The sequence below is a fragment of the Sebastes fasciatus genome, chromosome 4 (genome assembly GCF_043250625.1).
Source record: "Sebastes fasciatus isolate fSebFas1 chromosome 4, fSebFas1.pri, whole genome shotgun sequence".
Classification (NCBI taxonomy): Eukaryota; Metazoa; Chordata; class Actinopteri; order Perciformes; family Sebastidae; genus Sebastes; species Sebastes fasciatus.
Genome location: NC_133798.1, coordinates 7,650,291 through 7,674,104, shown reverse-complemented (window position 1 = coordinate 7,674,104; position 23,814 = coordinate 7,650,291). Strand labels below are relative to the sequence as shown.

General features: G+C 41.0%; 1 protein-coding gene across 2 annotated transcripts in view; it reads right to left on the bottom strand.

Moving 5' to 3' along the window:
• btbd11b (BTB (POZ) domain containing 11b) overlaps positions 1-23,814 on the bottom strand; it is an 87,617-nt gene that overhangs the window by 3,012 nt on the left and 60,791 nt on the right. Inside the window, exons 3-15 of one of the 2 annotated variants that reach the window (XM_074631755.1) lie at positions 18,862-19,066; positions 13,486-13,638; positions 13,112-13,277; positions 11,920-12,009; positions 8,598-8,699; positions 6,990-7,083; positions 6,522-6,657; positions 4,560-4,780; positions 4,236-4,414; positions 1,337-1,442; positions 898-1,000; positions 297-378; positions 121-189 (exon numbers count right to left, since the gene is read on the bottom strand). In XM_074631755.1, coding sequence (XP_074487856.1) covers positions 121-189; positions 297-378; positions 898-1,000; positions 1,337-1,442; positions 4,236-4,414; positions 4,560-4,780; positions 6,522-6,657; positions 6,990-7,083; positions 8,598-8,699; positions 11,920-12,009; positions 13,112-13,277; positions 13,486-13,638; positions 18,862-19,066 — 1,706 coding nt within the window. The remainder of the gene's footprint in view (positions 1-120; positions 190-296; positions 379-897; positions 1,001-1,336; positions 1,443-4,235; positions 4,415-4,559; positions 4,781-6,521; positions 6,658-6,989; positions 7,084-8,597; positions 8,700-11,919; positions 12,010-13,111; positions 13,278-13,485; positions 13,639-18,861; positions 19,067-23,814) is intronic. The other variant, XM_074631756.1, reaches the window with a different exon arrangement.

Genomic DNA, 23,814 nt, shown 5'->3' with positions numbered 1-23,814 from the left:
CTCCGTTCATTTTTTTTAACCTACAATGGCCCTGAAAAGCCATCATAGTTTTCAATGGGAGCTTTATAGAACATAATACATTTGGCAGGTTTGCAGTGAAAGCTGTAGTAAGGACCTAACCTCCATGATGTCAGTGTTCCTGATGTGCAGAGCATCTGCCCCTCCACAGTAGAGATACTGCATCACCAGCTGACAAGAGAAAACACATATTACAGCTTCCATACCAGGATGAACACAGTATGAATTTATGAAGGAAGGAGTACGGATGTGTCCCTCGTTTACAGTAATTGCATTACCTGAAAAATGTGATATTTGACATTGCTGATTTCAATGCACGTGTTTTCACCGCAAGGTCTGTTCGCTAAAAGAGATTTAAACCTTGAGAGAAAGAAAAAGAGAAACGACAGTATAAGAGCTAGTGTAACACAGTCTTTGGAAAAATCTTAATACATGTAAGTAGCTTATAGCATGAAAGGAGAGCACAATAACCCTGGAACTACTGTACAGCAATGGTTAGTTTTAATTAGTTATTTTATGTTTTTCTCTGAGGACATAATGTTAACAACACATTTGATTGATGTGTCATTTCTCTTCAGTCCCTTTATGACAGGACTGATGGGTTCTCATCTATGTAACATGACATGAGATTGAAATGGACTTCCTGTCAAGATCCCGGGGACAGGAAAAAATGACTTTATCGATCAGTAGGAAGAAATGTGCAGCTGACAACAGCATATCAACACAGCATGTGAATTGTTTAGTCATTTCTTTTTCATATTAAAATGTACAGTAACACATTCAGAGCCTTCATAGTCACCATATACTGCCAGAAAAATGACTGTACATACATATTTATTGTACTTGGGTATTTGTAGGTTGGTGTTGAAGTGAGTGTACCTGCTGGAAGCTGTGAAGAGCAGGACTTTGTGGCCGTAATAAGGCTTCCCCTCCACCAAAAAGGTCACATCTGACATCTCTTTATTGTTCAGGAAGTGAGGATCTGCAAGACACGTGGCCAGAAAAACTTGATGGTTTTCTGATTATCATAAAAAAACAAAAAAACACATGGGGTGTACAACTTAGCCTTACTGGCCATTCTAGACACATTTCAGCTACTTTTGACAGTAACATGACTTTGTTACAATTTCTATTCCAGTCTCTGAACACTAGATGGCTGTATGTGCACCTCCAATTTTCCCGCATTATGCATTTACTGGTAACGGCCGACGAAAAAATACATCAATGTAGTGCTCTTGTGCTGCCTTAATGCAGTATTTTACATAAACAGTATAAATTTCATAATGACTAAAATAGAATTCAAAAGGCCGGCCCTCACCCAGGCGTGACGACTGCTTCCTCTTGATCTCGGCCAGTTTGGGGATGGGGTAAGGGCCGTAGCACTGGGTGAAGATTGCTGACAGCTGCTGGCTGATCACCTCATTCTGACAAAACACAGACAGAGTAACACAACATCAGAGGGTGAGGAGCGCTGCTTGGGTGGGCAGTGCTCAGCCAAACATCCAGGAGTTCATGTTACGCAAGAACACAAGTACTTACTTTAGTGCTACCTGTCCTACACAAAACATCCCCAACACAATTATCAGCACAGTGAGAGAGGTTTAACTTCCGCAGCCTTATATCACGCTCGCCGTTCACTTTATTCAAGCGGTGGTTCCAATAAAGCCACATATTCGTGGCTACTCTCACACCTTTGAAAGGGGATCAGATGAATATCAGGTTGGTTTCTTACACTCTCAGTTCCTCAGAGATTACTGTAATGGGGGGGACACCACGACAGGCTGAGCTACTGTAGGAGTGTGACGTGTGAAAGAGAAAGACAGGAGGGTGAGATCTTCTTCCCCTTACACCTAACTTTCCTCTTGTGTGAGGTGCTAAAACTGAGGAAGGGGGAGGATAAGTGCCATTCAGCTGCGGCGGCAGGGCGCGACACTACAAGCCCCATAAGGCTGGTTGCTCTTACTGAAGCATGAAGCCAACAAACAGCTATTAACAGCCACTTATTCCACCAGGGACAGATAGGAATTTCTGCCATTTTTCCCCACATTCACTCGCCAGACACAATTTGTGACAGTATGAGATTGAGACAAAGCGATAGAGAGAGAGATAGGTAGGTTGGTTAGATATATAGAACTAGATACTGTATATACTAGATAGAAAGATACTAGATAGATAGAACTAGACATATACTAGATTGTTATTAGATAGATAAAGATAGATACATAGATACTAGTTATATACCGGATAGATAGATACTAGATAAACAGATAGATATATAGATACTAAATAGATACATAGATACTAGATAGACAGTCAGATAGACAGATAGATAATAAATAGATAGAATTAGATATATACTAGATACTGTATATACATTTAGATACTAGATATATACTAGATAGATAGATACTAGATAAATAGATAAGAGATAGATACTAGATACTAAATAGATACATAGATAGATAGAATTAGATAAAAACTAGATATATAGATACATAGATACTAGATACATACTTGATATAGGGATACCAGATAGATACTAGATAGATAGAACTAGATAGAAACATAGATACTAGATATACACTAGATACTAGATAGATGTATACTAGCTGTACGTTTTAGTATGTCCCGATACATACTATATAGTATGTCAAATGCAGTATGCCAAAAATACCAGGATGTCCTACTTCATCCGGTCGCATTTTGTAGTATGCAAGCCAGCGTGCTTTTCTGGCTATTCTGACCCACAATCCTCTGTGCTGCGGATATATGAGTTAGAGGGTCAAAGTTCAAGTATTGCTGCATTCCATTTACCTCAGAAATTGGAGGTCAGAGCTGGAAATGACATCACACCCGAGTTGACCATGTTGCAGTACAACAAGTCAGAAAACTTAATGGGGTTAGCTCCAGCCAGGTTAGCCATTGTTAGCAACATCAGTTGATAACAACACATTAAGCTGGTATTTTGCACATATAAACACCGTATAGCAACATGTCCACAGATAGAAGTTGGACAGTGCTGTGTGTATAACTGATTTAATGAGACACAAATAAGACAGAAGAACTAATAAACAGTATTTACTACTTTTAACTGTTGAAGCAGTAGAGCAGCAATCTTGGATTTTTAGGTCAGGGTTGGTCAGAGTCGTCCGACTTTCCCAGTCGGAAATCCAACTTCAGGGGTCCAGTCGTAAATTTCGGACTGGGAACGCAGAAATTCTCCCTTCCTAGTTCAAATGGAACGCAGCGTTAGTCCCGATTGTATGCACGCTGCATGCACCAGCACGTACTTTGTAAGGGCAGTATGTACTAAAAGTAAAAAGAAAAAGTATTTGATTTGGAACGTAGCCTAGATAGATAGCCAGACAGACGGATACTCAACTGTATTTGACTAAATTGTTGAATGGAGCTTTCAGTGGGCCTAGGCAGTAAACTATGAAAGATGAACGGCCCCTACCTCGACGTCTCAGGCACCTCATGCTGCGGCAAACCGTGCCAGAGGTCCCTGAGGACCTCATAGAGATGAGGGTCACTGGCCCCACCATACATCAGACAAGGACCGACACTGCAGCAATCCACTGAAGGATTGGATGGGCTGAGTGTATGAGTGTGTGAGTGAGTGAGTGAGTGAGTGTGTGTGTGTGTGTGTGTGTGTGTGTGTGTGTGTGTGTGTGTGTGTGTGTGTGTGTGTGTGTGTGTGTGAGAGAGAGAGAGAGAGAGAAATACTGTCGGTATGGGATTCAACACGCATGCGAGTCTCTGCAGGTCTGATTGTGTGTTTTGTTAGAGAGTGTGTGTGTGTGTGTGTGTGTGTGTGTGTATGTGTGTGCGCACAGTGCACACTGCAGTGTTTTTCTCTCACATCAGCGATGACAGCACAGCTCATCACGCCGACAGGGCAGTGCTACGCCAAGGCAGGGCAGACAAAACAAACAGAGGTGACAGACGGGATGATGTGCTGTTTATGGCCTACCAAGGGGATCATGAGCCTAAGTAATGAGACGGGGCCCTGATCTAATGAACAGCAACAGAGAGGAGAGGAGCGAGGAGGCATGTCATAAATCATTATCATTTTGGGTAACTGATATTGAGTAGGCCTCTGGGGCTCTGTCAGTCTCTGTGAGGCTGATGACCTGACTCCGTAATGACAATCATAAGTAAACAAAGCAGAGATGATATTTGAAAGTATAGAAGCAGAATGAAGTGCAGTGCAGTACCTTGCTGGCTCTGAGGATCTGGAACATGAGAGGCAGACCGTGTGTGATGAGCTCCTCGGTGTACTCCTCTTCCTCGATGCAGCTGAACTCTTTCAGAAGACCCTGGATCAGAGGTCGGCGGTGCTGATGGAAACATGTGCGCAGAGACTCCATCCAAGTGTGCAAAGTCCATGGAACCCCTGGGAAATAAGTAGAGATAAACACACATGAAACATATCAAACACACACACAAATGTGCACAAAGATGGTATAAATGTTGCATGCAGAATGTGACACTGTAGAAAACGCTTGTGTATGTTTTAGAGAGTGTTTATATAAACTAACCGAGGCTCCGTATATCTATGGTGATGTCGACGTGCCCGTGTTCTGAGCTGTGGTACATGGCTTCTCTCAGGGCTTTAAGTTTGGCCTTCCCAGTTCGGATCAGGTCAATCTGAGACGGACTTCTACCTTCCAGTTCCGTACCCTCTGCCAGAATCTCTTCCAGGGATAAGACGTCCCCTTTCCCTTTCTCTGTATGGGACAGCAGCTTACGAAACACATTTCTAGATAAACAAAAGCACAAAGACAAAAGAGAAATGTAATTTGATTCGTCTTTACAGATTATAGGACTCTGTTTAATTGCTTTTTATTGTACGAGTCTCCAGGGCAATATCACCACAAGGTGCATTTGTATTATTATACACACACTTATAATAAAAGTGATATGTCTGTCACTGAGGTCATTACTGATAGGCCACAGCAATCTGTAATTAACTGTCTCACAGCTTTGAGTGTTATTGCTGCATATAGCTCAGTTTTAATTAACAAGTATGGCTAGATAAACAAATGCTTAGTGCATATAAACAACTCAAAAGATCCTTAGGGCAAAAGCTTCTCATTTTATGCAAATAGGGACATATCTACCTTGAAAAGCTTACAAAGAATTGCTATCATTGCTCCAAAACTTCCAATTTAAACCCACCTATACATAATAGGGGCATGAATCATCTGTGCTAAACTTATACTTCTAAGTTGCAATTACAGAGACACATTTTGGATACATCTTACTAGGAAAGCTTGATGCTCCTGTCACCTCAATATACTGTATGTGTCATTTTGTGAAAACGGGAGTCAGTGAGTAAGTGCCATTGTGATAGGCCATTCCAATTATTTGATTTATTGGCTTGCATCTCATAAAATGTAGCAAAAAATTAGGAAACGCTCTGTTTTACAGGTCAGCAGCATTTCAGGATAAATTCCTCATACATTGCAAGGTGTAATTTGTGACTTATTATAGGGAAAACTGACCGTATTAATTGACACACTTTCAATTAATTACAATTGATTGCTTGCATAATGTAGACAGTCGTTTAGTAGCTGGTCAGCTGAACATTCATATCCACATCTGTACAAATTAAAGGTACAGTGTGTAGGATTTGGCGGCATCTAGTGGTGTGGTTGCAGATTGCAACCAACTTGGTACCTCTCCGCTCACTCCTCCCTTTCCAAGACTGCGGTAACGTGAGCCGCCGAGTGCAAAACCGTTGTAACAGTTTCACTAGTGTGTCGGAGAACGCCGGTGGCCTTCAGGTAACGTAAAAACGCAAAAAGTGTCTCTCTAGAGCCCGTGTTTGTTTTGTCTGTTCTGGGCTACTGTAAAAACATGGCGGAGCAACATGGTGGACTCCGTGAAGAGGACCCACTCCCTAATTAAATATGAAGGGCTCATTCTAAGTTAACGAAAACACAATAATGAAAACATCGTTATGATTATATTCCATTTCTGCTAATAGATCCCCACAAAATGTTACACACTGCTCCTTTAATTGAGGCCCTGTAACAAATAAAGCATTACCAAAAACTATAGATAGAGGAAGTAAATGTTGAAATGTAGTTTTAGCGCTGTTATGTGTGGCACATTGAGACCCTACTGTGTTTTATTAAGTCTTTATTTTCATACATTCAAGATGTCTTTGCTGTTGTTAGTCTCTACATTGTACCATCTCTAACAAAAAAAAATGGAAGAGGCACAGCAACGAAACATAAGAAAACACAAAATGAGTTTAGTCATGCAGTATTTAACATTAACGACACAAACCATTTCAACAGATGAGGTGTCAATTTCATGGACATGCTCTGTTGCGATCGTGTTTGAGCATAAACAAGATTATATGTTGAATACACAGTATGAACAGAGTGTTACTTGTGTTTACTCATGATTGAACATGAATGTGTGTGTGTGTGTGTGTGTGTGTGTGTGTGTGTGTGTGTGTGTGTGTGTGTGTGTGTGTGTGTGTTACCCACCTGTGTCCATGAGCTGCTGCCAGACTGTAAGAGTTCATGTCTCCCTGTGGCGCAGTGGAGATGCCATTGCGGTACATGGTTCCCACCATGGGGTCGGCCCCCCGCTCCAGCAGCAAACTCACTAGCTCAAAGTTACCTGTGCATGAAAAAAAACAATTGGCAGAGCTTATAAATATACACACACACACACACACACACACACACACACACACACACACAATACGATTAAAGCAGAAAAATGAGAGCGAGGTAAACATTCAATCATCATTCTGCATGCATGCCTCCATTTGTCTTTATTTTTCCAGCCCCCAGGATAAGTATGCCTCTAAAGTCATAACTCAGCCTATGATCACGCTGGCACTCAGGTGTTGTTATCAGCTGGTTATAGATGGCCAGCTGGTGTTGTCAGCTTGCTACAATAGAGTTGGACAGGAGGCAGAGGATGGGAGTCACGCTGTGTCTCTGTACCTGCAGCAGCCGCCAGCTGCAGCGGGGTCTCTGTGTAGTTCTCCATCCCGTCCTGCAGGGACCCCTCCACGTTGGCTTTGGCATCCAGCAGCAGCTGCAGAGGTCGGGTGGGGACACGGTGGGGGGGGGGGGCACGACGGGAAGGAGAGAGGTAGACAGAGAGGGGAGGGTGAGGAGGAGAGGAAGAGTCATTCTGCTAATGAGAATGATCTGAAGTCAGTCTGGTAGAATTCAGCTTCTCTCATCTGGTGACTGTTTCATGCAAAACAAATCTGCATAGGGAATAGTGATTATTTCACTTTTACACTGCCTGTACTGTGCAGCCAACTTTCACTTTCACAAATCCTTTAAACTGTTGCTCCTCAGTTATTTATTTCATTTTCATATTTCCTCCATTTAAAGAAATTGCTCAATAATTTTGGGAAATACACTTATATGCGTTCTTGCTGAGAGTTAGATCGATACCACTCTCACATCTGCACGTTATTTTTAAAGCACAGCTAGTTAGCTGAGCAAGAAATTGGATTACAACTGGAACAAACAAGATATAGATATTTATGCTACATGTAAGCTAAGCTAACCATCACCTGGCTCTAGCTTCATTTTTACCGTACAGACATGAGATTGGCATTGATCTTTTCATCTAACTCTCAACAAGAAAATAAATAAGCCCATTTCCCAAAATGTCAAATTATTCTTTTAATATTTGCTGATATTTTTAAATGCAAATGCAGCAGTAATATCTGAAACAACTTTTGATAATATCTATAAATATTCTCATAAATCTGTTTTATTGATTTGTTATATTGACAGCAATTTGTTGCTTATTTTATATTTAATACATCATCTTTGAAGTACATATACCACTGCTCAGACACTGAAAAGACATTTATCATTGATAAATGATGCTGCAGATCTATCTGGGGAACAATATTTGTAACGGTGAGAATAATCTAAAAGAGTTCCTGAATCTCATAACTTTAATACGATCAAAAATGACTTCCATGTGACATTAATATCTTGGGAAATTGAGTGTGAAATGATTATATATTTAATAACAATAAACTTTTGTGGTTTCACACAGAATTGAATCTTCTTAACTTCATTCTTTCTTTCTTTTAGCTGATGTCCTCAGAGATAAAATTGTGGTGTCACATGGCTTAAACAGTTTCCATTAGAATTTAATGATTCAAAATCCAATGGACGGATCATTTAGAGGACAAACTGAATTAGTTAAATGAATTCGATAACAATTAGACTGCTGTGTTTCCACTTTCCACTCGCTAAATGCAGTCAGATCCATTTGCTTAAAAGTGGAAATTGACGGAAGGCCATGTTCAACAAAAGTGTTCAGACCTATAGATTGACTGGATGAATGCCCTCTTTAAAGATAAAAAGATCAATTTGTACATCACACAAACAGCATTGAAAAAAAAGAAAAGAAAAAAAGAGAGACAGGAGAAAACTCGTAGTGGAGAACCATTATCATCATCATCACCACCAAGAAGCTTTGATGACAAAAATGACAATGACGACCAACCATGAGCTGAAGCACAACGAGAGGTCATGATGAGAGAATCACAGGTGAGAGAGAGAGGACGTCACTACCTGCACCACGGGCACATGTCCGTGTAACACGGCGAAAGTGAGGGGCGTCGCCTGCCGCGTTTCGGGAAAGACTGAGGGGTGCTTGTGCACTGAGTTTGGCACCTGGGGAAGGGACACAGGTAGGTGGGTTGGGTAGGTAGGAGTGAGAAAGGTGAGGGAGAGAGATACGGAGCCATTAAAACTACTACATGGCCTACGGACCACAAGACAAGCAGCTGCAGGTAGGAGAGGGGAGGGGGGCGGCGGGGCAGGAAGCTCTACAGGAGAAACTAGAGTAATTAACTGGGAACCCTGGGGCTGCAGAGGACATCCTGTCACTTTGCTCGCCTTCTAATGAACACGATGGATTGATCCGTCTAGTTAGGCCTCGTCCTAATGGTTTCCCTCTGATCTTTCCACTGGGTTTCTCTGCCAGGGATCTGACCCGACCTCTCTAAGGCTCCTCTCTCTGGTCATGAATAACTACAGCATGAGCCAAATGGAAGCGTACATACATGAGACACATGGACAAAGCACAAAAGCACATATTGAGGAGAGAGACATGCAGATGACATGACTGGGAAACAAAACTCAAGTTTGGGGAAAATGGTTGAACAACACTGATATTCTGCAGAACTCCACGGTAACGTTTGTTAATGAGTGAAACTAAAACATGTATTTTGGGTTCTTTAAGAATATATATACTGGTATCGCTTATGCATTGGGCAAACGTTTAACCTGTCAAGTCCCATATAAGTAAGTTGTTGTGCTCCATAAATGATTGACAAGTCCTTCATTATTCCAAGATATGTACCCCTCTCCTTCAAGCGTGATACCCTAAAACTACATTGCTGTACCCAACGGTGAGTTAACCTGACCCGCCAGATGGTTTGTTACACAGAACCATCTGAGAAGCTGTCATTGGAAACTGTTTGGAAAAGGGCAGGCACTTTAAAAAAAACAGTCGGGTAAAGAGTGAAAGCCTCTTTTCCATCGAGAAAAGCCTTCAGTGCCATTCTTTGCTCTTCTTTCAATGAAGAAATACTCTCCAGTTCTGATACAACTAATGCTATTGCAGCGCTAACCCCTTCAGGAGCCGCCATTGTTGTTAAGAAGGAACAGTAGCTTCTCACAGGACACTGATTGGTCCGTGGTCTGGCTTGCCTGTACACAAAGGCATTACTTGAAGCCTGACGAGATGGATTTTCATGTGATACGTGATCCAGCAATTCTCAGGTGATCTCGTGACATCACGACAACCCAGCTGCTGTGCAAGGTTAATGGTGAGAACCCCCGTCTGCATTCTGGGAACATAACCCACAGATCTTATATGTTCTTCAATAACCCCTCCATCTGAGCTTTGAGAGATATTAAAAGCCCCTTTTGTTACTTTACGGTACTGCTACTGTTTTGGTTGCATATTGTTGTTGTGAAATCTAATATATCGTAATTACTTTTATAGGTTTCTGCAGGATATCAAACACCATTTTTCCCAAACAAAAGTTTTGTTTTTCAGTACTGTAACCTGTAGATACCCTGTATTTACAAAAACAGTATCATTTATTTCTCTTTTCCTCTAAATGCCCAGTTTACTCCCTTGTTCTCATAGCCTTGTGTACCACCTAAATTTAAGTAACATTAGGAACCGTTAAGTATTTTATTGGTACCTGATTCATTGTTACTGTAACGGTGGTTACCAATGACTACGTTTAAATGCACAAAATGTTCTGGTTTTAGCCCTCATTCCGAAAAAGACAATATTCCTACCAACATGGCTAATGAAAATTAATATTCCACTAATATTCCCATTTACATGCAGCCGTGCATACTTTTGTTATTATAATTATAAACGTAACCGGTGGAGGTCTTGTTCAACCGTGTGCAAACAGCCCACCTCTTTCATTCCTTCAACCACTTTCTTGGAAAGGTCCGCTTTGTGATATTTGAGCATATCCAAAAACCTGTTGATATCCAAGTCTCTTATAATGTTTAAAAGTAGGTGTGTTTCTCCTTCTGACCAGAAATGTGGGCTTTTCTTTTTGGCATGCATCTCTGTAAACTGTTGGCTAGTTGGTTTGTGTATAACGCACAGAGCTGGACGTAAAAAATGCAAGAGGTTGTGGTGTCGTGTGTCACAAACTGCTGTAAAAACTCCAATTGAGATGCATATTCCGAATGCGCTGTATCCATGTCCAAAGAATGCTCCCAAACCTGAATAATATTGGCATATCCCACGTCTTAATCGGAAAATGCTCCATTCGGAATAAAGCCTAATTCAGAATAACCAAATGGAATATGTTTACATGACCCATATCAAATTCGGACTATTGTCATATTCGGAATAATAAAGGAATATTAATGTGCATGTAAACGTAGTCAATGATTCTAACGTTGAAAGGATTTAAAGAACATGAATCATTTGGAGGTTGCCCAGCTGTTGAAATAAAGAGCCAAACAACATTTGTCTTTAACTGCTCAAATTCTAACCAGGTTCAAAACCAGATGCATAAAAATAATCTGAAAGTAGGTCTTTTTTTATTTCAGTCAACAGCGTGCTTTGTGCTTTGGCCAGGGGTCATGAACGCAGTGGACTGCAAATCAACTCTGGCACAATGGCTGATGGGACATGTTGTCGCTGAGGTGACTAACGAAGACCAGGATCATGAGGCCTTAACTGAACCACCTCTCTGAAGTCTGCACAGAGTCAAAGGATGCCATCCTGGTTCTCTGCAGACTCTATGAGTAATTCAGTTCACTTTAAGTCAGCCGATCGTTATCACTTTTTTCCCTTACGCAGTAAAAATTACTCCCTGCATCATGTTTTACGCTCTAAATACACAAGTGCAAGTGAGTTTCATTGCATATTTTATTTTTAATCTGTTTGTATGCTGCTACATTTCCTCTAATGTGGCCGAGCAGTCAATGCCTCATGATCTTCAGCTCTTATACATTTAGCACCATGACACATGGGAGAGGACAAAGAAGGGGAGATGAGGGACAACATGATTGGTTTTCTCCAAATTCAATACCACACACATAGTTTACAGTACTTACAATCACTTAGGACTAACATATATAACACTGGACATATTGAAGAATACAAAAGTTGTAAGGCTATGTCTCTCCTTGATATATACAAAACTAATCTCCCACAAAAATGAAATTTCAAAAACAGTAGGTAGATTCATTTTTAAAAAAGTTGAAAATATGTCTATGTATCTGATACAATGTGTATTCCATTCTGCCCTGTGTAATTTTAGGTAACAATAATCCTTCTTTCATTTGACTTATATCTACCCAATGTCGAAACCAGAATAGCAGTAAAAACATCGTCAGCACTGACCTCGCTGTTAATATCAGCTCCGGCATCCAGCAGCATCTGCACCATGGCCTCGTCTCCACGGACACAAGCGTACATCAGCGGGGTCATCCCCTACACAAGTATAGGTACAGAGAACAAGAGCAATCACATTGTTTCACAAGTTAAAGATACAGTCCTTTATTTTGGTAAAACACTAAATGGCATCATCAAATCCCAAATTGTGACATTGTGCCACTTCAACATAAGTTTAACTTAAAGAGGACCTATTATGCTTTTGTGCTTTATCCCTTTCCTTTAGTGTGTTATATAGGTTTTTTGCAAGTAAAAGGTCTGCAAAGGGAGTTACTCTCCCCCACAGAAACACTGCTCCTGAACTACCTGAAACGCCATGATTGAAGTCCTGCCTTTTCTTCCATAACGTGGTGATGTCACCAAGTAACACGTTTGTATAATACCTGCCTAGCGGCTAGTTTGGCACGCCCTCAAACAAAGCTAGTCAGAGCGGAGTCCGAAGAGTTTGGTTCGGTTGACCAATCACCACAGAGAGGGCCAGCTGACCAATCAGAGGGTGAAAAGCGGTGCTGCAGCACAGCTGGTATGAGAAAAATAAAGTGTTTTTTGAAGATAATAGGTCCTCTTTAAACCTGTTTTTTTCCCCCAAATAGTTCAAAGCAAGGCTGAACTTTTGCTATAAACTTGTATCCTTGACGGTTCCACTCCTGGCACCTTGAGCGTGATGGGAGTAATATTCTGCTATTGATCGTTCTAAAGGATACCGTGTGAATCAACATCTCCTCTGGGCCACCAGGGATGCCAGCAGAGCTTGTCTGACAAAAAAAAGTACAGTACCAAACTCTGTATTCGAAAGTTTCTGCTTAGATCAGCCCAAAACTAAATGTTGATTCTCCCATGGAAAAAATCACGAGTTCCACTTGCAGTATTCCCCTGATGATTTACTGTACTGGAGGTGGTAGTCGTGATATAATGCAGAGCACCTTGGCAGGAAGGCTGCAGGAAAAAATATGTCAGAAAAAGGTTTAATATTCATGACTGCCTCTCTGCTCACAAGTCTGCACTTAAAGGTGAAGGAGCCGCGCAAACAAAATGTTCTGTTCCACAGGCGGTGTATGAGCGTGTGTGTGTGTTTGTGTGTGTGTGTCAGTGTAAATGTGCCTGCATATGCATTATTTAATATGTTGACTGTGTCTCTAACCTGCTCACTCATGCTGTTGATACCATCGGGCCCCAGCAGGTTGACAGCCTGCTTCACCAGGTCCGTGCGTCCACAGCTGAGCATACGGAAGCCCAGGTCCTGCAGGAACTTTGCTTCAGTAGAGGCAGCATCCAGTTTCCTCGAGGCGCAGAAGCAGTCATCCGTTCTGAAGGGCAAAGCACACAAAAGTCCTTCACAACGCAAGCTTACTGTTTTGACTTGTTTGCAATGGCACCATATTTTCCACCTGAAGAGTTTCATTTTTGAACACTATGCTCATATCACTGATGTGTGAGTTTGTGTGCGAGTTCAGATATGTGCCTGCTGTTTTTTTTTTTTTTTTGCTGGGCAAAGCACACAGCTTACAGCCGTACCGGAGCTGACGGGGCTCGCAGTCCACTCCGGGCAGCAGCAGCCGGGCGGCCTGCCGAACATCGTCGCTGTCCACAGAGAAGCTGCGTCTGTGTTCGGTGTGGACCGCAGCCACGCGCACCCACTCCATCAGAGGCGGCAGCACCATGAACGGCCTGTAAGGGGAGATAGAGGCACATGTTCTGGCCACCAGAGACTCCACGCTGAACTTCAATCATACTCGGTATACTTGAGTGTGGCCCAGGCACTTGCAAAGGAAAATCCATCTAATACAGAATTTGCATGTTATTTTAGAGATCTTGCCAGTTAAAGCGAAAAGTTTGAGAACAGGATGAACTCTGTCTAGAAGATGAAATCAAAAGACCCAGAACTAGTCTGACACTTTGATGTGAGAAAGTCCAGACTGTGCGTGATCATAGATTACAGACCAGATCAAAAATGCTAATTCTGTTTTATACAGTTTGTGTCAACTATGAAGATTTGTATCAACTATGTCTTGAATCCCTTCACTGTCTACCTTAAGCTTGACGGAGAAATTATATAATACTGTGACGATGCTGTTAAGGCTCAGCTGGTTAAACTGAAGTAGCCCATATCTATGATGTGCATTAAAAACCCATATCATGCATTGCAACATATGCGTGATGTATTAGCATTTCTATATGCCTTTAAATGCATTGCGATGTTACAGCAATCATAAAGCATTACATGTATTATCATAACACTTTACAGGGAAAGTAATTGCTCTGCTTCTAATCTGTTTTGCACGACATTATAATGATGAACATCAGGGTGCTCTCAGTGAACATAATGGGTGGAGAGTGTGGCTATTGCATGCCAACATACAGTATTTATGACAGCTTGCTATCTGCTTAAAGTAAACTAAGGATTTATTGGTATTTTGCAAACCTCCTGCGCTGCAGAGCTCAGACAAGAGGCAGGAAATGACCATCACACAGTTGATCCTGACACCAGAGCTAACAGCGAACAGCCTGAGAGAGAAAAGTGGAAATGTGGTGGCAGAGAGAAAACACAACCACAGTCTCATTGAGAGAAAATCTCTTAAGTGAGAAGAACCCTGCAGGACCCACAGAGCCCACGTTCTTGGAATAGCTCCTCTTTCTGTCTGCCTCGCTCGTCCACTCATCCTGCGTCAGCGTGTTTACTGCAGCCACATGGAATGCATGATGTTACATTTTACTGTACTAACAGCATGTTACGGATATAAATACATACTTTCTACACTTTGGCCTATCACAGGTCATTTCAGAGAGAGAGAGTATTCCTATTGGCTGTTCATTCAACGGCAACGCTGATCAAATATGAATCAATATTATGTTACTGTAATGACTATTTCTCACCTCAAATGTTTTCAGAAACATCTTGTAGTGTACTGTTTAGCTGTAAAATGAGAAAGTGTGCTCCGGCTGGTGGGTGCTTGAAATTTCCTCAACTGATCTCAACATGGCTGCCGTATCGGAAAACTTTCTAATTTTACAGCTAAACAGTACACTACAAGATCTTTCTGAAAACATTTGAGGAGAGAAATAGGCATAACAGTAACAGAATATTGATTCATATTTGATCAGCGCTGCCTAGTTTGACCGTTTGATCGGAGTTTGCCAGTGATTGACAGCTGTTCATAGACGGCAAGGCTCCAGCTCGGCTCTGATTGGTTGTTTTCCTCCGGTCTGTGAAATCTTGCAGGAGGATATAGTGACCGTTTTATAAAAATAACTTTTTTTTAAATCATATTTGCTGCATTTCTACCGACTGCTGCTTTAAGCAATTAACAACGAGCTGTCATAAACACATTATACAAAACACAACCACACTCTTTATACTTTATGTCTGCAGGAAGCACCATGTTATTATGATGATGTTCAGCATTATGATGAGACAAGTGATGCCTTGTGACTGCTGGTGTAACACATTATGAAGGCTGATATCTACTTATAATTAAAGAAAGTTTAACGCTTAGTTATCCGTGTTTAAACCAAACGATTCATCTGACAATTTCATTATTTTTTTATAGTACGTATTGTTTTAATCATATAAAAAAGAACAATCAGTTTGGTTTCATAATCGTCTTTGATACAGTTTGTTTGAATGCTGCTCAAGAAATAAGCTGCTCATGTGTTTAGCATGAGCTGTCACATATCTATGCTGTTTGTACTTGATGAAACTCGGTCTCATCCTCCGGGATTTACTGTCCAATACGTCACTTTACAAAGGATGTCTTGATGCCTGGACTGTCCTTGACAAATGCTCAGCCCACATCTGTCACTCATCGTTAATTAGTCACTCGTCAATGCTACTCCGAGTTGATGCGATGATCTTTTAATAATCGTTTGATCTGCTACAAAATGCAAACACTTTTGTTGTACTCACTTCAAAAGGAGCCTGACCTACAGCACACGTGACGTTATTGGCTTTGCAGAAGCAGCACACACACACCACACCTAATCAAGAGGCAAGGAACGTATAATGGCAATGCATTCCCTCATGAGGAAACATTAGTTCACAAGCAGTTCAAGGTCTTGCTGGTTCCAATCTCAGGGCTTTGACTCTGGCAATGTGCTTACATATGACTAAAAACAAACATACATTAATGTGATTTCCGTTACAAATGGTGATTGGAGCTAAAGCAGACGTGAGCGGGACACCTGGGACTCACATTAGCTGATAAGTTGCTCCACTGCAGGCGATAAAGGCCGGAGCCCCGGAGGAGCACTGCCTAGGCTCAACTGTCAGTACTGTTTCCCACCTCTGCTGCATGCTGACAGGGGTTTCCACCGAACTGCAGGAAATACTGAACAGCTCGACATTTATGGAATATGATGAGTAAAAAAATAAAAAAAAGCTCAAACTCATAAGCGGAAAAAAGCGTTTCATGAGTAGAAACAGCAAAGATTGCGAGAACTGTTCTGTGCTTACCTGACATGTGGGGAAACTATGACGTATCCAAAAACTACATGATGAAGGATCAGGGGAATTAACACCATGGAAACATTGCCTAAGCCTTATGTCATTCGTGCATAAGTCACCAACAGTGGCGGCAGTAATTATCAATACTGACTGAGCACGCCGGCTTCAGCAGCCCCTTTCCTGCCGCTGCTCAGGTCACCCAGAGGACTCACTCAAGTAGCCAATAAGTTGACAATTCAACTGTACTTTCCTTCCAGAGGAAAACATCTGGTGTGCCATTTCAGCAGTGAGTGCAGAGAGCTAGAAATATATTAAAAGTCTGCAGAAGTGTACAGTTACAGCAGAATGATCTCTGCATTTCTCTACAGAAGGAGCATTACCAATAGAGGTGATGCAGGAGTGTAAATTGTGGATAACTAAAAGGGGTTTTCTCACCGTGGTCTCATGGTGTTCTTTTGTCATTGCCGCAGTGGACATTAAAAGGTGCAATAATGGATCTGTCCCACAGGACAAAATGAGGTGAAGGGGTGTGACGGCTTAATCAATACCAGATGATTCTATTACTTTGCCTTGCTCTGGTGTAAAGAAAAAAACCTCACTGTATAAGAACACAAGCCATTTTTCACGGCTCAAATATGATGGGAAGTGCAAGAAAACATCTAGATACTGCAACTGACAACTTTCTTTCTCTACCAAATACAGCAAATAAAAAATAGTTTCTACAACTATACTGTACATTGAGCTACATTGCCTCTTTATTAGGTGTTCCTGTAACATTTTTTTTTCTAGCTTACTTCTTGTTCTATTGTGAAAATATATTTCTGTCAGTTACCTGCTCTGAGCTTCTCAGTTACTGATGGAGGTTGACGGGAGCCATAATTAGTGCTCTTAATGGCACCAGTTTTTTAATAAAGTTTGTTATAGTCCAGATCTTCAAATTAAATTGAATCTTAACGCTGCAATAAAATATTTTTTACCACTTGTGGTCAAGCTGCAAATACAAGTTTGACATATTCATCACCTTTTTATACTGTATGGCAGCAGATACGGAGCAACATTAACATTCATTTGGAGTATTTGATGAATGCAAGTCCAATATTCACTCTCCTTTTAGCTCTGTTTTTGGTCTCCACCAGCTCCAGAGAAAAATATCTGGCTCTTTAGTTGCTAAATGCTCTACTGTGTTCGCCGGCTAGCCGCTAACTCGGTCTGTTTAATGCTGAGCAGGAGTTAGTATACAGTGTGTTTTTTGAAGATTTTTTTGTTAAAAACAGCTGCCTGCTTTGTCTGAAAACAATGCTGATGAGAGCGGTGAGAGTGAACTAAAACAGTAAAGGGCCAGGAAACCAAAACAATGCTAAAATAGAGCTGAGGAAAACTGAAAATTCAGGAAATAATTCTTTGTGGGTTCATCATTACAAACAAGCCTTTTCACATACAAGTAGTCATGTGATCTATTTTGAATATACAAATATTGAGTATAGCTGCTTTAAAGCCACTATGTGTAGAAATTGTATGTGATAAGAGCATTTTTTCTCCATTTATTGTGATAGCATTCTGTTTGTGCAGTCTAATTGTTGGTTTCATTCCTTCATTCTCAGAGTCCGAAGGGTCAAACCCAAGTGTGTGAAGGCTGGTGTTATTCTATAATTACTCTATAATTACCAAAACTAACAATGTATTAGACGCTCAACACTTTTCCACTTCCTTATCCTGTCTATGGCTCTTAGCCCCAAGCTCATCTGTTCTTAATGGAGTCAACATTTTAAAAAGGGTCACAAATATAGTTTCATTCTCAAAAAATGTTCTGCATAATTTCCTAAAACAGCTGGCTACTGCAGGTTTTTAGAAAACATTGCCAAAAACAACAGAAAGTAGTACATTTGTTGGGGACTATTTTCAGCTAGGGCTGTGTATTGGCAAGAATCTGGCGATACGTTACGCATCACAATACAGGGTTTACGATTCAATATATCGCGATATATAGCGTTACAGTAAGCGAGGTGATATATTGCGATTTAAAAAAATAAAATTTTAGGAAAACTGTCATAGTATAAAAAACACACCACCATATGCATAAAATCTGACGGAAAAAAATGTACGTTTGTATGCAATTTACATTTATCACAGTCCCTGTAACATCCAGCATCATAGCACAACTTAAAGAGGGCTCATACACTGAGATGTTGCATCTTTTGCAAATGAAATAAAGTATTGAGTTAATCTTTCGCATGTAAACTATTAATTAAAAATCAATACATAGTTTTTGAGAATCAATACTGTATCACAAAACAAAATATCGCAATATTCAATATTCAATATTCAATATTCAATATTTTCGATATTTTCTTACACCCCTATTTTCAGCCGTGGATTAACACATTTGGTAGGTTCAGTGTTGAAGAACTGGGAGCCCCTCTTTATATTTTATTTATATATTTGCTTCTCACCTCTCTGTTTGTAAAGTAACCTTCGAGGGCTCAACATTGGGGTTCTCCCACTCCATCTGTGGGCAGTGCATGAAGTAACACAGCGTGTAGATCGCTTCAGGCGCCCAGTGGATCACACTGCTCTTCTGGTGGATGGGCGTCCCATTGTTGTGGTTCTTCATATACAGCGGCTGTAGGTGGTGCATGGCCCGGGACACCAGGTCACCTATACACGCACACATACCATACAGGGAAACACAAAAGGAACACGAGTAATGAGAAAGGACTTCATGTGCAGGCACGAGGGTGAAAATACAGGAATATTTTGAGCACACGGCCTTTATAAAGACGTCGGGGAATCATCTTCATTCCTTCCAGCCCCCTTTAGAGCTCACTCTGTCAGGGGAAATAGGGAGCTTCCCCGCAACACAGTCAAAAAAAGAGACAGGGTTCATCCCAGTCCTTTCTGTGCTGCTCACTGGGGGAGAGCAGGAGAATAAGCAATGCTCAGGACTGCACTGTGTGGAGAATGAATATTTATGGATAAACATTAGCTACTCCAAGCTATTTCCTCTGAATAATTTGTCAGTACTTTAAGGTCATCCAGTTGGGCTTGAAAAATCAAAGCTTGAGAGGACTCTGCTAATAAAAATTGTAATATTCTCTAGGCAGGTTTAAAAGAAAGTAAACAGTTCTTGGAAAAGCATGTTCAGCCCCTTTTTTTAATACTTAAGGGACAAAACAGACCGCCTTTAAGTGCAGCAAGCTCAGTTCATCAAAAATCGAGAGATGAATTTGATGTTTCTCTCACAGCCAGACAGACAGACAGACAGACAGACAGACAGACAGACAGACAGTCAAGACCACCATCCACTTCAAGAAAACATCACGACTGTGGCACCTTAGTTATTGAGTGGCAGAGTATGACCACCATGTATTATTACAGCACGGACTCAAATCCCATTTCACTTTCTGCTTCCTGTCTAGACCCACTGCACTATGAGAAAATGTAATGAAATTCTGAAGCGGGGTCGATCTGAAAAAAACAAAAAACACTCTGTATCATATTGTTCGGGTCAATTTGATACTATTCAAGGCGAAAAAGTAATAGAGCACAATGGCACTTGGTTTCCCGGTCTAAAGGAACTATACAGTGTGTGTTGTCTATACAATACGCAGCGGGGAACAAACAAACAGTCATTTCTGTGGACAAAGGGGTTAGTTTAGCATAAAAATTGCACCATTTGGCACCCGCCAAGATTCCATTTAGCCTTGACAATGTGCAAGGCGAGTGTGAAAAGGACGCCTGAATGAGGGAAGAGCATTCATGCAATAAAACAGTCAATCTCTCAGCTGTCCTGTGGGAACAGTGGGAGCTGTGCTGATAGAGAGACGACATGGACTGACGCAATGAGCAGAAAATATCAACAGGATTGATTAACTCTCGTACAAACTTTAAGCTAAGGCCCCGAACTTCCTGTCTGTCGCTATCTGTTACTCCTCCTGCGTCTTTCTCTTAATTGTGCCGACGGGAATACAGATAAACTTGTAACAGTGCTCCCTCTTAAGCTTGGTAAAGGGAGCTGAGGTGGTCAGCGACAGCCAGTTCTCATGTCTTATTTATGCTGGCCTGTGACATTTCAGAGGAGGCTGGCGGGGCTGAGGAGGAAGATTATTTCTAACACTGAGAGAGTGCAAAAGTAGCGAAGTAGCAGCAGCTTAACACATAAAGTGAGATTACCTTCAGCAGGTGCACGCAGAAATATCTGCTGAAAAAGGGATTACCTTGTTGTTTTCATGGACCATGTATCAGCACGGAGCTGTGGGGGATCCGTTGTTTTGGTTCCAAAAAAGAGGGAGGACGGACAGAAGTACAGCAAGCTAAAACGTCAATAGTTTTTTCATTATAAGATTCAAGCCCTTAATCAATACTGCATGCTGGGTAATTAATTCTTTATGCTAACAAGAAGAGGAGAGGTGGAGGACACACACAGCAGATCCTGCTCCTCAGGTATCTCAGTGATTACCTTTAAGCAGCAGAGCTATTCTCTCTTTGTTTTCAAAGCCTTAGAATCCCCTTAGAAAAGCAAAAAATCACACAAATGTGCCAGTCTCCAGCGGATAATGGTACCACTTTGATTTATGAGGGATTTTATGAGAGTTGGCACCTTTAAGGTCAGTAACCGTCATTGCAGCACCCACATAACAACCACACTGCTCATTACTCCAGAGACTGTGAAGGCTGTTTAATGTTTAATCGTGACAGAGAAAAAGTCTTTGGAAATGTCGAAATTAACTCTCATTTCTGACGGAGCAATTATATTCAAGCCTTTATAGGTAAATAAATACACAGTAAGCAGCTTTTCCTTTGGGTGTTGTTGACGAATGGCTGCGTTGTGCAACTGCTGCCATCATCACAGTTTCTGTGTTTCAATTATTTGCTGCCATGCGGCCGTGATTACGTTTAATGGTCGCCTGTGGCCATCCTGAATCAACAAGATGCAAAGCCATTTTTCGCTATTAGTTGTGTCCATTCAAAAGCAGCCAGAGCTTTTAGCCAACTACATATCAGATGATGAGGAGGGCACAAACACTATCTTTATGGAGCTGTTCCATCTGAATCTAGTGCAGTTAAGGAGAAAAGACTCACTGAGAATGACGGGAGAGAGGCAACAGATTAACTAAAACCACTGCTCTCTTTGAACATAACACACTGTTGAGAAAATGTTCCTTTTAATGTCGTACCATGAGTGTAACTCTCACTAAGAGGGTCTTTCCTCATCATTACCCGTCTCTACTTTAACTTTCAGAATGACTTCATATTATAAAGGACAGAGAGGAGTGGTATATTACAATCTGTGATAGGAAGAAGAACACAGCGACCCTGCAGTAATCAGGGCAGGTTAGTTTGCACAAGACGGCGCTCACAAAGTAACATCACGTGATGCTCTATTGCTGTCAGAGGTCTCTGGAGTCTTTATTAGAGGAGGAATGGTATGTAAGGTATGGTATGTATACTCAGGAGAGGGAGGATGGGAGATGTGATGTACATGCTTGTTATGTTTCACGTGGGTTTCACCTCATTCTTCATCTAGACACTGAAGAATTGTGCTAATTTATTCTGTGTATTGCCCCTCACTGATTGCATGTTGCTTTTGTCATGTGAAACCCTTGTAACTTTGTTGAATTTCAATGTTTTATGCTCATTTCATTAACTTCAAGGTTTAATGACATGATCCCACCTTTGAGCCTATAAATCAAAATCTCCATCACAGAGCAAAAGACATTTTAACATGAAGCACTAAAAGCATTAAGTCCCATCTCTTGAAAGATTCTGCTGCTTTTATTAGATACCAATATGTGGTATTCAAAGTAAGCACTATTTTCAGCACAGATACAGGGCTGTCAATCGATTAAAATATCTAATCGCGATTAATCACAAATTAATCGCACATTTGTTTATCTGTTCAAAATGTACCTTAAAGGGAGATTTGTCAAGTATTTTATACTCTTATCAACATGGGAGTGGACAAATATGCTGTTTTATGCAAATGTATGTATATATTTATTATTGGAAATAAATTAACAACACAAAACAATGACAGATATTGTCCAGAAACCCTCACAGGTACTGCATTTAGCATAAAAAATATGCTCAAATCATAACATGGCAAACTGCAGCCCAACAGGCAACAACAGCTGTCAGTGTGTCAGTGTGCTGACTTGACTATGACTTGCCCCAAACTACATGTGATTATCAAAAAGTGGGCATGTCTGTGAAGGGGAGACTCGTGGGTACCCATAGAACCCATTTTCATTCACATATCTTGAGGTCAGAGGTCAAGGGACCCCTTTGAAAATGACCATGCCAGTTTTTCCTCACCTTTAGCACAAGTTTGGAGCTCCTTTGTGACAACCTAGTATGACATGGTTGGTACAAATGGATTCCTTAGGTTTCATAGGATACCAATATCTTCACTCTAGCTTTAAAACTGCGCCCGCTTCAACCGCCGAAAGATCGATTGCGTTAATGAGATAAAGAAATTAGTGGCGTTAAAACAAATTTGCTTTAACACGTTATCGTGTTAACTTTGACAGCCCTAATATACTATAAACTAGAATTCTTCCGCCTCGTGGTTGTATGACTCCACCAAGCAGTCAAGTTACATCTATATCTGTACAAAATATCATCACTTCATCATTTCATCCTGTTAGACATTTGTGTGAAATTGTCATAATTAGCATATTAATTCTTGACTTATGGCCAAAAATGTGTTTTATGAGGTCACACTGACCTTGACCTTTGACCAATAAATTCTAATCAGTTCATCATAGTGTCCAAGCGGACGCTTGTGCCAAATTTGAATAAATTGCCTCCAGGCATTCCTCAGAAATCGCGTTCACAAGAATGGGATGCACTTGAGGTCACAGGGTCGTGTCTAGAAGGTAACCCCCAAGTTGCAAAACTCTAGAAAGTTAAGGCTAGGGATTTACCTTGAATGGCTAAGGTTAGATAGTTCGCCAGACAGCGAGTCTCGCAGGAGTTTTCACACGTTTTTGCAACTTGGGGGTTACCTTCTATACAAGACCAGGTTAAAGTGACTTTGACCTTTGACCACCAAAATTCACGAGAATGGTACGTACGGACAAATGTAGAGACGTATATAGACGTATATAAAAAATGTGGCCGGGCTCTTACTACTAGCACATAAGAAAATGATGTTTGAAAGGTATTACTGAGAGTACTGATGGTCATTAGGAGCATCTTCTATGAGTTCTTGGCTGAAACATTTGCAGGAAAACGGTCCCGATTCCATCACACTAGAGCTGAGAATAAAGCAAAAGATGAAAAGTATCAGATGAGGCAAATAGAGATAGAAAGATCACAATTTCTTACCGGCTTCAAAAGCCTTTTCCTTGCTGTGGTAAAAATGTGCTCTGTGTCCAGTAATAATGAATAATGATGTTCAAGAG